Consider the following 13,752-nt stretch of genomic DNA (forward strand, 5'->3'; position numbering starts at 1 on the left):
GGAAAATTTACCTACCACACTTTCGGGCCCGGCTGCATATCTTGAGCCCCAGCCGACTTGCATGCATAGCAGTTGCGCGAATTATAAACACGCATAACCAACCACATTCAAAAGTAAGGTTAATGTTGGACGTGCTTCTCGCCAGGGTTTAGGCTAGGAAAAGCTGTTCTCGTTTCTGTTAGCTCCCGTCGATCCATTCCTGGCCCAAACCGACGAGTTTTCCCCGCGTTTTGGGGCTCGGGCAGTATATGAGAAACAACATGATATCATTCGAAATACCATAGACAATCTTAATATTAACCCTATATTCTAGCCTTCCTTGCGATTAATTAACCATAAAACATTCCATCAGTTACTACGTTCTTCCCATACATACAATCTTTAATAGTTACAACCTGAAAAGCGAAGATTCTGTGAATTATGAAAGGCTACGCAGCAGCCTCAGTATGATCCTTAATTCACAGAAAAAAATATTTAGAAAACCACTTCTTTCATACGGCTTCTCTATAATTTCGGAGATTTTCTCCACTCCCCCCTGCACCGGCAGTCGTAGAGCTCCACCCATGAGCGGATAGGATATTCGGTTCCTTACCTGAGTTTAAACCCGACCGATCGGAAGCAGAAATGATCACCGTAGTGCTAGTTGCTTAACGTTAATATAACGTCCCAAGAAATCCTGTGTTACCACAATGGACGACAAGTCGCTGAGTTGCCTTCTAAGTCCTGCGAATCGAAAGGAACATTGATGAATATCAACCAAAGGATAACCAAACACGGATCCTCAGCTACCAACTTTCCTTTTGCGATGCTGTACTTCTCCGGAATGGCGGTCTTGGTAAGTTTGGCAATTGTTACTGTTGATCCTAGGCATCTGAAACCCCTCAGCTCCTTTAGAGATTTTTCTATGCGGCCGATATATCGATAACGCATGGTACTCAAATCCCAGATGTTATAGAGGAAATGTCCAGACCGAACTTTCACACCGACCTTTACTTAATATTGGGAAATAAAACCTGTATTGGGACTTAGTCGGACAAGTTGCCTCATACTTGATTATTTGATACAATTTGAGTCTACGCAAAAAGTTTTGATTAAAATGAGAGAACAAAGAATCTACGGATATCAACCGAAGAGACCGGGTGGGTCTTTTAACACGGTAGTGACAGGTCAAAGTATCCATAGCCCTGGAATCTAAACCTATAACGTTGGTCCAATCCAAAGATGTCTTGTCCCTAGATGCGATGCAACATCACTGCTTTCAAATCGATATACATCTAGTATGTTACAACCAACAAGACTTAAGGTCCATGGCTCCAGTGAAATGAGATATATAGAACAATTACTTCGCCCCGTTGGATCGGAGCTTAAGCTCCAGCTAAGGCCCGAGATAGGTCAGGTAGCTCTCGAAACCTTGCATTGGGTAGCTCTGAAGCATCTCTCGATTCCAACAGTGGTATGCATATGCGGCTCGCGGGAGTAGCCAAAATCAATTGAAGATCTAAACGTTATAAGATATCCCGCACAGATCCGTAGAGCCCGTGGTAAAGCTGATAATATTGTGATAGCTTTCCGCCATGTATACTAGGAAACAGCAGGAGGATTTTGAAACTCAAGAAATCAACGTTATGATGGAACTTACCGTGAAGATTCTGTCCATCATCTCCAATAGTGGTCGCTTTGTGTCTATATCGACTCGAAAACACAATTACCTAGAAAAGACTATGGAAAATATTTGACAAGTGTTATATAGACAACGGAAAGTCTATATAAAGACCTTCCTCCTCCTATTCTCTATCGTTCTTTTTTCATCATCAGCTAGTATCGGATCAAAATCAAAGAACTTGACAAAAGAGTAAGCTCCAATTATCACTCCATTAATGGAGATTGCGCATTACTCATATCTTTAATAAATTGCATCCGGCATCGAGCCCAAGCTAACTCTTCAACTCTGTTTATCAAGAAATATACATTATACAGACTCCACATATAAAAGCATCATAAAGTCCAAATTACCATATCCGCCAAAATGCAACTCACCAAACTCCCCTTCTTCCTCCCCCTGATCGTCTCCGCCTTGGCCATTGCCGTACCAGAGGCAGACCCAGGCACCCGCGTCACCGGGTCAAAAGAGGCTGCAATCCTCCAAGCCAAACGCAACGATCTCGATAAACGCCAAAATTGCGTCCCTAATGGCTGCAAATGCAACCCCGTCCCACAAGGCCAATACTGTGGCTGGTGCTCCGCCGTGACCAATGCTGGCACTGGTGGTAGTTGGTCCGATGTCTTCGAGTGTAATCCTTCTGGTGGATGTTGTCGATATGGTCCACGAGCTAGCTGCAACAACTGGCCAAACTTTTCCCCATGTGGCTAATTAGCTAAAAAAAAAAGGTAGAAAGGGAGGATATGGTCGTGTCAGGAGGTTGAAGACCCAAACAATGGTGGTAAAATAAAAAAAATAAAAATAGTCTCAAACTTGTTCTTCGCTTTAAAAAGACGATCGTTATCTGCAAAGTTTGTTCGATTAAACAATGTCTCAAGGCTTTCGCCGGTCAATCTTGTTTTCCTTCCGACCATGTTCTAATATTCATGTATCTAGATACAAGTACCCTAGATTTCGCCAAATCGGGAAGTACTTAAGTTAACTGCTATGCTCGCAGATATGTAACTAGTTTACTGCAATGGAACCATCGGGTGGCCATGATAGTCAGCTTATTTTACGCTACTACGAAAGGAATAAAGGTCTTTAAACCCTAACTGTAAATATCATGTCTCATCCTATACAATGATGAAAAAACCTTGAACTTCCGGAGAATTAGGAGAGGCATTAGTTTATAGTCCGGAATTCTAGCTACCTCTAGTTCTCAAAAGTCCAAATCCAAAACTTAAGGGCAAAACCAGGCACTGAATTCGTTCAGTCGGGTTAACTAGGACCTAATAACCAGTAAAGCCTAATAGAGGGCGTCCTAAAAGTCCTAACAAAATATTGTGTTAAAGCCCCGAGGCGATCGCGACCAGCAATTAATAATCAGCCCCGATACAACCGCCCCACCGCTCGCAGCAGTGCAAAAGAACACCTTGTTTGCCATGCTCGACATTTCAACCTATCAGTCGATTATGACGTGCATTTGTCCTATTTCTCCCCTTTCCTCGTCCAAATACCTATCGCAAGATAGCTATAGAACTTCAAAGCATGCGCATGCTAGCAGAACGTTTATCGCAGAGCTGGCCCCGGTCTGCATACGTACGAAGCAAAAACGCCGACCAAAACAACCATTCAAATGCTCACCTACCAGAGCATGCTGATGTAAATTCAGCTGACGACGCTCTGTCCGGCATCGGTCCAGAATCGAGGATCCAAACTTTTGTGGCGCATAATATGTCTGCGGCTGATGACCACGACAAGGGTTATCGCAGACAAACTGCACACCATATCCGGTGCAATAAGAAAGAAGGAACTTAGGTTCTGCTTATAACTGGATCCTCATTTTCCATGACATTCTTCCGCATAGGCCAGAACCCCGATTCTACAAGTCTGCAAGTCTCACTTCTGAACCAATAATCGTCTGAACGATACCGGAGTCTATCAGGCCAGGCACCCCATTTTGTTTTAAGAGGCTCACTAATAGATTATCACTCTTTAGATTTCCATGTATTTAATTCAGCCGTAGCATAAACCCACGAACAGCGACAAACATGTACATGTGAATCTTTGAATCGAAGCCAAGGCGGCGCAAAGCGGGGCAAACACCCCCCAATAATCGATAATAATGCGACGCTAGTGAACGGGATGACACCATCGATGAGCATCCCTCATCGCAGCGTAACCCATGCCCCATCTCCAGGCCTGAGAATAAGCCTCACAAACAAAAGGGACGCTTAATTAATTTAACAGCGCCTCAAAGATGTAGCCAACGCGTACGCCCAGATCTTTGGTTGATAATGATGTTCTTAGGACACTGGCCACACCGACTGTGGCTTTTACAATAAAAAATTGGGTGTGCTGGCCTGAACCCGCCCCACCTGACCTTTAGGCGTCGCCGAATAGCTAGTTATCATCGCAAATACAATGACGGTGACTATTATATTAGCTCTATGGCTACGAATTTAGGATCTATGGTTTGTATCACCCGTAGCACTTTTCTAGCGGCTGTCTACATCCTTCGTTTAGGCATACTGTTTTTTTTTCTTTTCATTTTAGGTCTGAGAGGCAGATGTTGGAACAAATTTTAGGTATGTTTCTCGGACTGACAAACTTATACAGCCCATAAAAGTACTCACTCGCCCAGATCCTGTAGAACCACTCAGTGTATTAAGTCGATGTCATGACTCTGTAGGTGGATAAAAGACTAGATAGTGTATATAAGAAGTCTGTCGTTCCATTTTGTTCTTCTAGTAGTTCACTGTCTTTTAGAAAATAAGCAGAAGCATCAAGTTCTATACCAGAATACCCTCCACTATTGGCAGTCAAAACCGCAAATAGCAGATAGTACCAAACAAACTTTTCGTCCAATCTCAATATTATTTAAGAGATAAATTTTTATATACATATACCGCCAAGATGGCAATAAACCAAGCCACTCATAGCATCCCTGCCCTCTCGAAAATCTCTCCTCAAAATAACAAACCATCGTTATCCGACTATCCAATCCATTCAATCTGCAAAATAAACCCTAAAACCCAAAAACCCGCTTTATACTACATGACAATCTGCGCACCCAAGCACAGAATCGGATTTTGCATGGATCTAATGGACCGTCCTCTCAAATCCTCTTTACTCTCGTCACAAACTTTACTTAAAAAGCCATCGTTAAAGAATTTAAAGTCCGGCTCGAATATGGTTAAACTTAAGAACACGGTTCTTACCAATGCCGGTTCTGAAGATGATGCCGCCGCCGCCGCCACCACCACCAATATGGCCACCTTATTAAAGTTTTTCCAAAACAATATTCATAAGTCTTTCACAGAGTATCCTAATGCTCAGATGATATACGACAAGCTAGTTGGCAGTTTAGACAAAAATTGTCTTTCTGATGATGATTTAGCAATAGTTAAGGCTTTGGCCGAGGAAGAAAGTTCAACGAATAGGCAGCTAATCTCAGAGAAGATTAATGGATATATGGTTAATATCTTTTTTGAGAACTCTTTCCCAGAGGAGATTGCGAAGAGTATCGTGGAATTGATGATGCCGCAAGTGGTGGATATGTTCTTCCAAGAAGAAAAGTGTACTTAATTAACTACAAACATTACTGTTATAAGAAAATGACTGTTTATAAATGCTTACAAACCATATTCTTCTATCCTATAGCGATGATAAAATACTATTAATAACGAAGACTTTCGGCCTAATGAAAATGTATACTGCTCCGTCGCCGGCGCGCCGTACTTAATCAGGATCGCGAAGGCCTGGCACCAGTTGGAATGTTGCAGAAAGTGCGTTGTGCCTCATCGGCTTGGCAGCGGGCTAAAAATCTCAACTGCCCCATTTCGCAGTTCGCAATCACATCCACCAAGGCCGATGAACGGCTCAAGCTCCTCAACATGACCTCCTCTCAGACCTAAATGTCCTTCCCTCGAACCACCATCATCGTCGCCATCTTCTAGGCTAGTATGGCGAACTTCAACCTCCCAGCTAGCACCTTCCCCTACCAGTACCCTCCTTAACCTGCACTGGTCAATCGCTTCACAACTTCAACCTTTAGAACACTCCCCCTATACCCGATCCGGTCGGTATAAAGATCGGTATATCAAAAAGAAAGAAAGAAAAGCAACAATGGACGTCCAAACTCTCCTAGCTTCTTGCTACGCCTCCATATTCTCCCGTTTAATCTGCTACCCTCTGGACACAATCGCGATCCAACATGCATCCTCAACCCGTCGCCCAATCTTCTCCGTTCCTCTCCGAACCTATTACCGAGGTCTCCTACCTTCCACTGTCCTCGTCACACCGGCCATATCCGTCTATCTCACAATATACCGCCAATCAAAAGCCTCTTTGATCCCACATTTTGGCGATACAACGACTACGTACCTCTTAGCCGGCACGACTGCCGAACTGGCCAGTTCGTTCGTTTGGACTCCCCTCGAAGTTATAAAATCACGGTTGCAAATCTCGAGTACATCAAAAGAAGGGAGTTTGAGTGAGAATCTAAAGGAGATATGGCGTACGGAAGGTATCCGGGGATTCTATAGGGGTTATCTACTGGGGTTAATAGTATTCATCCCTTACAACGGGATCTGGTGGACGGTTTATGAACACACGAAGAAAGCCGCACCGAGGGACTGGGCTATTTCTTCACAAGCAGCACTTGGCGGTTGTGTAGCAACTATGACGAGTGTATGCTGTTGCCACCCATTGGATCTGATAAAGACAAGATATCAGGTCGCGACCACGGCAACGGTCGGAAAGGTTGGAGGAGAGAGGTTAGAGGATGCTAGAGGGATTACAAAAGTAGTCCGGAATGTTTTGGGAGAGAAGAGGTTTGGATTGGGGTTCTATAAGGGGCTCGGTGCTAGGTTGGTGTACGCGACTCCTAGCTCGTTGATTTCGATGGCTGTGTTTGAATACTTTAGCCCGGATAGGACGGTAGAGACCGCATTGAGTGCTTCGCTGCGGGAGGGAAGCTTAGAGGAAGAGAGGCTTTAGGGTTACATGTCACCATCTTCGCTTATTTTCTTGGGTTATAGAATATGGAGCGTAGACTTTCGTTATAATCGGCTTTGAATTTCCACCGTTTGGTTGGTGGCATCGGAGGGCAGGATCATACAAATAGAGGACCTTCACCGGATCTAACATGCATATAGAGAGATATATATACTTAAGTATATGAGTATATATCAGCGCTAGCTCAGCAGTCATATTACATTTTCTTTTTAATATAGAGGCCTTACAAGGTCAATCATGTACATGTGCATCGCAACAGCTTCACTCAAAATGTACATTTCTACTTCACTCGAAAGATAATACAAATATTCTCTGCTGCCAAAGGTCTCCTATCGATCTCCTACAAATACAAATTGCAGGTTCTAGAAAGCCGATTATTCTACTCTCAAACATATCCATTCCATAGACATGGTAGGGATCATCCAGTATGTAATCCTTGCCGGCATGCAGTTGCAATCTACTGGCCATTGGGAGAATCCATCATGATTAAACCCCATTGGTCACCAAACGTTCGAGTTTCCCAGAGCCTCAATAGCACTCTCCAACTCTCTCCAATCCTCAATACAATACTCCACTCCATACTTCTTCAAATCTTTTCCCTTCGCTTCTCTCTCATCTGGTTCGTAAGCTCCCAGATACCCAACAGTCTTAATCCCCGCCGCAACAGCACTTCTCACACCACTAACACTATCCTCAACGGCGATACACTCCCTCGGATCCTTCCCAAGCTTCCTACAAGCATACTTATAAATCGCGGGATCGGGCTTACTCGTCGGTACAGGCAAGGAGGTCATAGCCGAAAAGATAAGTTTCTCATCAAAAAACTCCATCTGTCCCGCCTTCCTCAAAGCAGCCAAAACCCTCGGCCCTGCCGAGGAAGATACAACCGCAAACCCATATTTCCCCGTATCCTTCAATTCCTTCAATACTTCATTGGCATTGACGCAGGGTCTTGCTTTTTTCCCCAGTTCTTCGGTAATAGTCGTGACTTCTTGGTTTATTAGACCTTCACGTTCTTCGGGCGATAATGTGAATTTGTAGATTCCTTCGATTTGTCGAAGCATACCCGCGAAGTTCTGGCCGACGAATTCGGATTGGAGTGATCGGCCGGTGTAGTTTGTGGTTGTTGAGGGGCATTTTTGGGAGAGTAAGTTGTTTATGAGTCCGGCACAGACGTCGAAGGCGATTTCTTCGGAGCGAACGAGAGTATTGTCACAGTCGAAGAGAAATTGGGTTATTGGTAGCTATTTTAAAAAAAATTAAATTAAAATAAGATAAGATAAAATTTAAGTTAGTTTGATACTTTATAAAGAAGTTGGGAGAGAGGTCGGTGCATATGATATACTTACGGGAGCATGCTTATCGACTGGAGCCTGTTTACTGGGTCCATCGACGTCCATGATTCGTTCTCAATATACTTAAGTAACTAAGTGTATATTATAGAGCAAAAAATGAAAGGATTAAAAAGAACAATTGTAGTTTAAGGGAGGGAATGAGTGGTGTATAGTCTCGTGAGGACCAATAACTATACTATACGTATAAGAATGCAATGAGTCCGTTCTGCAACCCAGCCACGCAAAACTAAAGAAGGAGTTGTCAACTGTTGCGTCCTCTTATAATCTTTTTTTTTTTTTTTTTTAGATTTCTCCAGTCTCTTTTAATAACTTAGATCAGCCCCAAGCTTACTTAAGTAGTTATAAGAGCGTTTTCCGTCAACGGATCTTCAGACACCTGTACATTGCGCGCGTACTTTTTGCATGGCGTATGTGTTGGGCTATGACGTCACTTCACCGTATCAGACCATCTATCCCCTTAGATTTCCTCGGCAACGTAATAGAGAGACTCCAGATTCCGAGATCTATCCCGAGATCCACCCGGATACGCAGATGGTCCCCCCAACTTTGCTTTAGCTACCCTGATACCATAACTACGAAGTGCACGTTCCATTACTGTGATAATAGGACTGTTTGCAGTATTTTAATCCTACACTGAACAGACTCTCCAACATGCAACGGTACATGTAGTCTCCCTATTCAAATTAATACCAATTGAATCATATCATATATTACCATATCCTCGAGATCTATTCTCAGAACTCTCTCTTAATTACTTCCTAACTAATTCTTAAAAACAATACTCCCTGCGTATAATTTTCTTGCACGTATATATACTTATATACCTAGGTAGGTAAGTACGTAGGTATTTAATCCCATCCCACCCCATAAGTACACACATGCAACTCCTCCACCTCGTTCTCCTCAGCTTCAACTATCCGTTCATCGTCATATTCGTCGATGTCCGCGACTTTGATGAGGTACATTCCGCTCTAAAAAAAACAAAGTATTATACGATTTTGTATAAATTAGATTTTATCTATCCCTTCGAGTTGATATTTTATAGGGAGAAGGGATTTTGTGTAATATATGCATTCGGGGGGGTTAAAGCTTACGAAGAACCCTTCGACTATGCCAATGCCTTGTGAACCATTGGGTTCCGTGTAGCCGACTACTGTGCCCTGCATGTTTGGGTTTGTTAAAATGGTTCCTATTCAGGGGGTGAAGCGATTGCGCACTCCCCAGACCCTCTAGGGCTGGTTGCGTTTGTATTGCTCTTACATTCTATATAAAAAAGAAAGGGTTAGAACGAGACTAGAAAGATTACAAAAAGATATCACTTCAAGGTTTGGTGATGGAATGATAGTGATCATTATTTACCTGGTAAACCATTGTGACGAGATCGAGTTCACAGCACAATCGAGGTAAGCTCGAGCTCGGGTAGTATAGTATGTAGCTAGTAGCCAAAACGTGAACTTCGGAACTGGGGCCGGTTATCGTGAGATTCCAATTGGGCAAGAAATTAGAAATCAAATGAAAAAAGAATAATTATAAAAGGTAACCACTCCAAAAGGGCTTCTTCTTCTACACTTTCAAACGTGTAGACATCGGAAAATAGTGTATTCTTTCAATCGATTATTGAAGAAACGCGGAAAAGGATTTAAGGGGGGAAGTTTAAGTTTCCAGATCACGAAATTTAAGATCATCGAAGCTTATGTACTTTTTTTTTTTGGGAGCCCTCCCAAGCTTCCTAAGAAGTAGCTGTTTTAGCTTAGGGTCAATGCACTTGCTATAAAATCAGCCCCTTCCAGCCTCCCGACAGATCCAGCCCGTTCATGTCGAAAAAAGCTGTGTAATTGTAAGTACACCTGTCGCACTCGGCACTTTCCATTCCGCCTTCCGCCGCCGTCGGTTACTCTTGCTACGTTTTTATAAAACAAAATGCATCCGCTTTTGGGCCAAAAGCGAAATTGCGGTATTGGCAATTCTGTCTCTAATCCGGCTTGGAAAAACTAAACGAATCTTGGAATTAAATGCGAAAGGAGTGTTAACCTGCTTCGATTTCATTCTTACTTTATTTTCCTTTGAGGTTCATGTATTTTTATCGTTAATTATTGTGGAGACGGTTGACTAAGTACTTGCGCAGGAGAGCTTATGCATCGGCCACGAGATGGGTTGCATGGACTTCATTGGTAGAATAGCCGTTTCTGGACGGGGATTAAAACTAGTACAGCAGAGATGGCTAACAGTTTACCAGTTTGTAGTTTAAATTGATATTTTCTACATACTCCAGAAAAGTAATATTTTAGATACAGAGTAAGCTGATGATCAAAGAACAAGATTGGTCTCTTCAAAAGTAAACAGCGAATAATGGTGTGGTCCTGTCAAGGAGATATCTCAAAAGCTTTAGAGTATATGCACTGACAGTAGATCAGCACATCACCCCAGCAAGGTCTCACATACACGGAAAGACCTCCGAAATCTTAGAAAAGAAAAGATCCCACAAAATAAAATCCTAAAGAGGCGCTAAAAAGCCCTGATCGAAATGATAAAAACCCAATTCAAACAATAAAATCCCAGCAAAAATCAAGGGGTAAAAGATAAAAGAGAAAAAAAAGTAGGTGAAGTAATCACGCTTCAAACCAGACAATCGACCAGCAATTCCAAAAGCACAATCAATACTCAAAGCTTCGCCAACTGCGCTCCCATTTTGTGAAAATCATTACCATGCTCCAAACTCCCCTTCATCCTTTCAACAACCTCATCAAAGGTATACGGACTAACCTCTTCCAACGAGATCTCCGTCTCCTCCAATGACTTTGCAGCCGTCTTCCTCGCTTTACTCTCCTTAACCTCGTCATTAACAGCATCCTTGATAAACCCACTCCAAGTCTTAAAGCACTTCGCAGTAACAGGAACCCAATCCATCAACTGCGCAAAACAATGCGGCATAGCTTCATACTCTTCAAACTGAACAGTAACTCCTCGACTATGTAATATCTTCGCGAAGAATTTACACTCATCTGCCAAAAGCTCTTGTCCACACATAACCAACACCGGTGGGGCTCCCGCCCATCCCTCAAATATCATGGGATTGACGAATGGATGCAAGCGAAGTTTGTCCTCGACATAAATGGCCTTTCGCGGTGGAGTTGGTGGCCAGATGTCGCACTTCGGGAAAATCGGACCATCGGAGGGGTAGATGCTTGGAGACGGGATGTAGTCAAACTCCTTGTTTGTGACTACGGATGGGAGGCAGTGGGTTGTATCTACCCATGGACTGTTGAGACCTATTCCTGCAGGCAAGGGTAGAGGGACCGATTGGCCATTGTGTGTGATACCGGAAGGGTGAAGTTTTCGAATAGTAAGGATCAAAGCGATCAAAGCTGCTGAAAGGTTCCCACCTGCGCTGTCGCCACAGATGACAATATTCTTAGGGTCGACCGGTGTGTGCAAGGCACCTGGAGGCGGATACAAGAGATATAGATATCCCATGAAACAGTCCATTAACGCAGAAGGGAATGGATGTTGTGGTGCAAGTCTATATCTGAACGAAAAGACTCGACCGTTGGTTTCCTTGGCGATCCTGGCACAAGTCGGACGATGTGTCGCCGGATCCATCAAATACATTGCACCGCCATGGATGTAGTAGACAGTAATTGGAGATGTCACCTCTTCCATCATTTTCGTGTATTTTTCCTCCTCTGGGATATCTAACTGAGGAGCTTCCTTTGGAACATTTGCGCGATAACCGGTCCATTCTCCAGACGCAGCTGGGAGTTCAGGCTTCAACCAGTCGAATTTCTCGCCGGTGATGAGAGAGTCGATAGCCTCGATGACGTACTGACGAGTTTCTGGGCCAGTTGGCGCTGGAACCACATTTTTAGAAATCCACATGCGACCTTTGATACCGGGATCTTTAAGAGAGACATGCTGAGATTTGGATAGCGGATCTGGAGTTGGACGGGCAACAAACGATCGAATCATGGTTATCAGCAGCTCAGTTTTGAGGTCCCAGTAGGGCGACGTTTGTGAGAGACCCAGAGCGTGCCAAGCAACCGTCTTGCCCATGAGGGGTAGACGAGGGACCAAAGCCCGCAACATGGCAGTAGGCGAGGACTCCATGAAGCATGCAAATATCGACGGATTATCGACAGATATTGGACGGTCTGGCTCTGATAAACCTTGGATTCTTTGGCTTTTATCGTTCTTGGACCTAAATAATCGCTTGTAGATTCCTTTCTTTTTTAGTTGCTTTCGTGAATATTTTTGATTCAAGTTTTGGGAGTCGGGAGGTTGTGAGGAACTGATATCGACAGAGAGAATGGTATCCTTCTCCGTTCCATCTTTGGAAAAGGCAGTTGAAAAAGTGGAACTTCGAGAGCGTTTCCCCTTCCTTTTGAGGTTAAACAATGTATGGGTGGCGGTCGGCTGTAAACTACCAGCGGTCTCGACCGCAGGAGCTCGTGGAGCAGTAGCATCTGCGGTCGTCACATTGACAGGTGGTCGTGGCAGGTCGCTGCTGGCGGTGCCGGGAAGCGTGGCTTCCGTAGTGGAGGACGGCTGAAACGACATGCCGAGGTTCAACTTTAGTGGGGATTTTGGGGCACAGATTTAACCTGGCCTGGCCTGGTCAGGAATATTCGCCTAAATTGATTCAAGATTCGGTTCCAAGATATTTCCTATGCAATGCATCCAAGTTAATTAGTATCGTATTGTATGTAAATTTATATCGAGAACTGATTTCGAGAGAACGGCTTCAAAGGAGACCCAGACGTAGCCATCAGGGGATATTTATCACATCCTCACCAGCTGTGCTGGAGCAGATCAGATACAAAATACCATCATCTGCGGTGAGGGCCCAAGCACTTGAAACTCTCACCAAGAATTTCTGAAATAGAATAACCAAACATATCAAAGAAAGGGAAGCCTGAAAAGACCAAAGCAGTATCCTTATATCATCCGTAATATATAGGTAGGTTTCCCTAAAATATATATTGGAAAAACGGTACACCTGATCTCTCAAGACCCAAGATCCATGTATGCAAACTACAAGCAAGAGTATGGGAAAGAGATGGATATACACTAACCAGTTCCTGTTTAGCTTTCCAAACAGTTCAGAAACAACGGTCTCTCGTCTAACAGACGAACGAGATTATTGAGACGGCAGGGTAGGCAGAGTGGGGAATGGTCTAGATCATGCACTTGAATTCGAAAACCCTTGCTTGGCTTGGGAATTTTCTCATGAACATGGCACCATCCACGCCCTGTGTTTAAAAGAAGAAATGAAAGAATGGGTATCGAATATTAAACGGCAAAGATAAGAATTAGTTTAAATGACAAGAGATCAGGTGGCTTGAAATTGAGAGTGGATTGATTGAAGTGTTTAAATAGGAAGTTTTTAGATTGAAGAAGGGTAGCTGGATTTGATGATGTTGTTGGTGAGATGACGATGATGTTAGTTGCAACGTTGAGTTGATTGATTGATCGATAGACTGCACTAGCTTACTTCGATCAAAAGAATGAACAGAGGACAGAAAGAAAGAAAGAAAGAAAGATCTTAAGAAGGGAGGAAGGAATTCAAATTAAGAAGTAAGTACAACATGGCAGTCCATCGTTGGTTCCCTTCTGCTGAGCCTCTGCATGGACCTGACAATCCAGCCAACCAATAGCATCCATATTATATCCAGATACAAATATGCATAACATACGACAAAAAAGACAAGATCAAGTAATTCCACCCCCTCTTCATGAATT

General features: G+C 43.4%; 6 protein-coding genes across 6 annotated transcripts; 3 read left to right on the plus strand and 3 right to left on the minus strand.

Annotated features, from left to right (window-relative positions):
• Nucleotides 1-2,026: 2,026 nt before the first annotated feature.
• AOL_s00043g269 (uncharacterized protein) lies at nucleotides 2,027-2,371 on the plus strand (the record flags this gene model as incomplete). The annotated part of the gene is made up of 1 exon (XM_011120756.1): nucleotides 2,027-2,371. One exon carries the CDS (start codon nucleotides 2,027-2,029, stop codon nucleotides 2,369-2,371), a length of 345 nt encoding a protein of 114 aa, XP_011119058.1.
• Nucleotides 2,372-4,558: 2,187 nt separating this feature from the next.
• AOL_s00043g270 (uncharacterized protein) lies at nucleotides 4,559-5,230 on the plus strand (the record flags this gene model as incomplete). The annotated part of the gene is made up of 1 exon (XM_011120757.1): nucleotides 4,559-5,230. One exon carries the CDS (start codon nucleotides 4,559-4,561, stop codon nucleotides 5,228-5,230), a length of 672 nt encoding a protein of 223 aa, XP_011119059.1.
• Nucleotides 5,231-5,770: 540 nt separating this feature from the next.
• Nucleotides 5,771-6,643, plus strand: AOL_s00043g271 (uncharacterized protein; the record flags this gene model as incomplete). The annotated part of the gene is made up of 1 exon (XM_011120758.1): nucleotides 5,771-6,643. The coding sequence occupies one exon, from the start codon at nucleotides 5,771-5,773 to the stop codon at nucleotides 6,641-6,643; it is 873 nt and encodes a 290-aa protein (XP_011119060.1).
• Nucleotides 6,644-7,161: 518 nt separating this feature from the next.
• Nucleotides 7,162-8,061, minus strand: AOL_s00043g272 (uncharacterized protein; the record flags this gene model as incomplete). Its single annotated transcript, XM_011120759.1, has 2 exons — nucleotides 7,162-7,905; nucleotides 8,011-8,061. The coding sequence occupies 2 exons, from the start codon at nucleotides 8,059-8,061 to the stop codon at nucleotides 7,162-7,164; spliced, it is 795 nt and encodes a 264-aa protein (XP_011119061.1).
• Nucleotides 8,062-8,864: 803 nt separating this feature from the next.
• AOL_s00043g273 (uncharacterized protein) lies at nucleotides 8,865-9,182 on the minus strand (the record flags this gene model as incomplete). The annotated part of the gene is made up of 2 exons (XM_011120760.1): nucleotides 8,865-8,987; nucleotides 9,111-9,182. 2 exons carry the CDS (start codon nucleotides 9,180-9,182, stop codon nucleotides 8,865-8,867), a joined length of 195 nt encoding a protein of 64 aa, XP_011119062.1.
• A 1,495-nt stretch (nucleotides 9,183-10,677) lies between these two features.
• On the minus strand, nucleotides 10,678-12,570 carry AOL_s00043g274 (uncharacterized protein; the record flags this gene model as incomplete). The annotated part of the gene is made up of 1 exon (XM_011120761.1): nucleotides 10,678-12,570. The coding sequence occupies one exon, from the start codon at nucleotides 12,568-12,570 to the stop codon at nucleotides 10,678-10,680; it is 1,893 nt and encodes a 630-aa protein (XP_011119063.1).
• Nucleotides 12,571-13,752: the final 1,182 nt, after the last annotated feature.

The sequence above is a fragment of the Orbilia oligospora genome, assembly GCF_000225545.1.
Source record: "Orbilia oligospora ATCC 24927 unplaced genomic scaffold scaffold00043, whole genome shotgun sequence".
In the NCBI taxonomy this organism is placed as follows: domain Eukaryota; kingdom Fungi; phylum Ascomycota; class Orbiliomycetes; order Orbiliales; family Orbiliaceae; genus Orbilia; species Orbilia oligospora.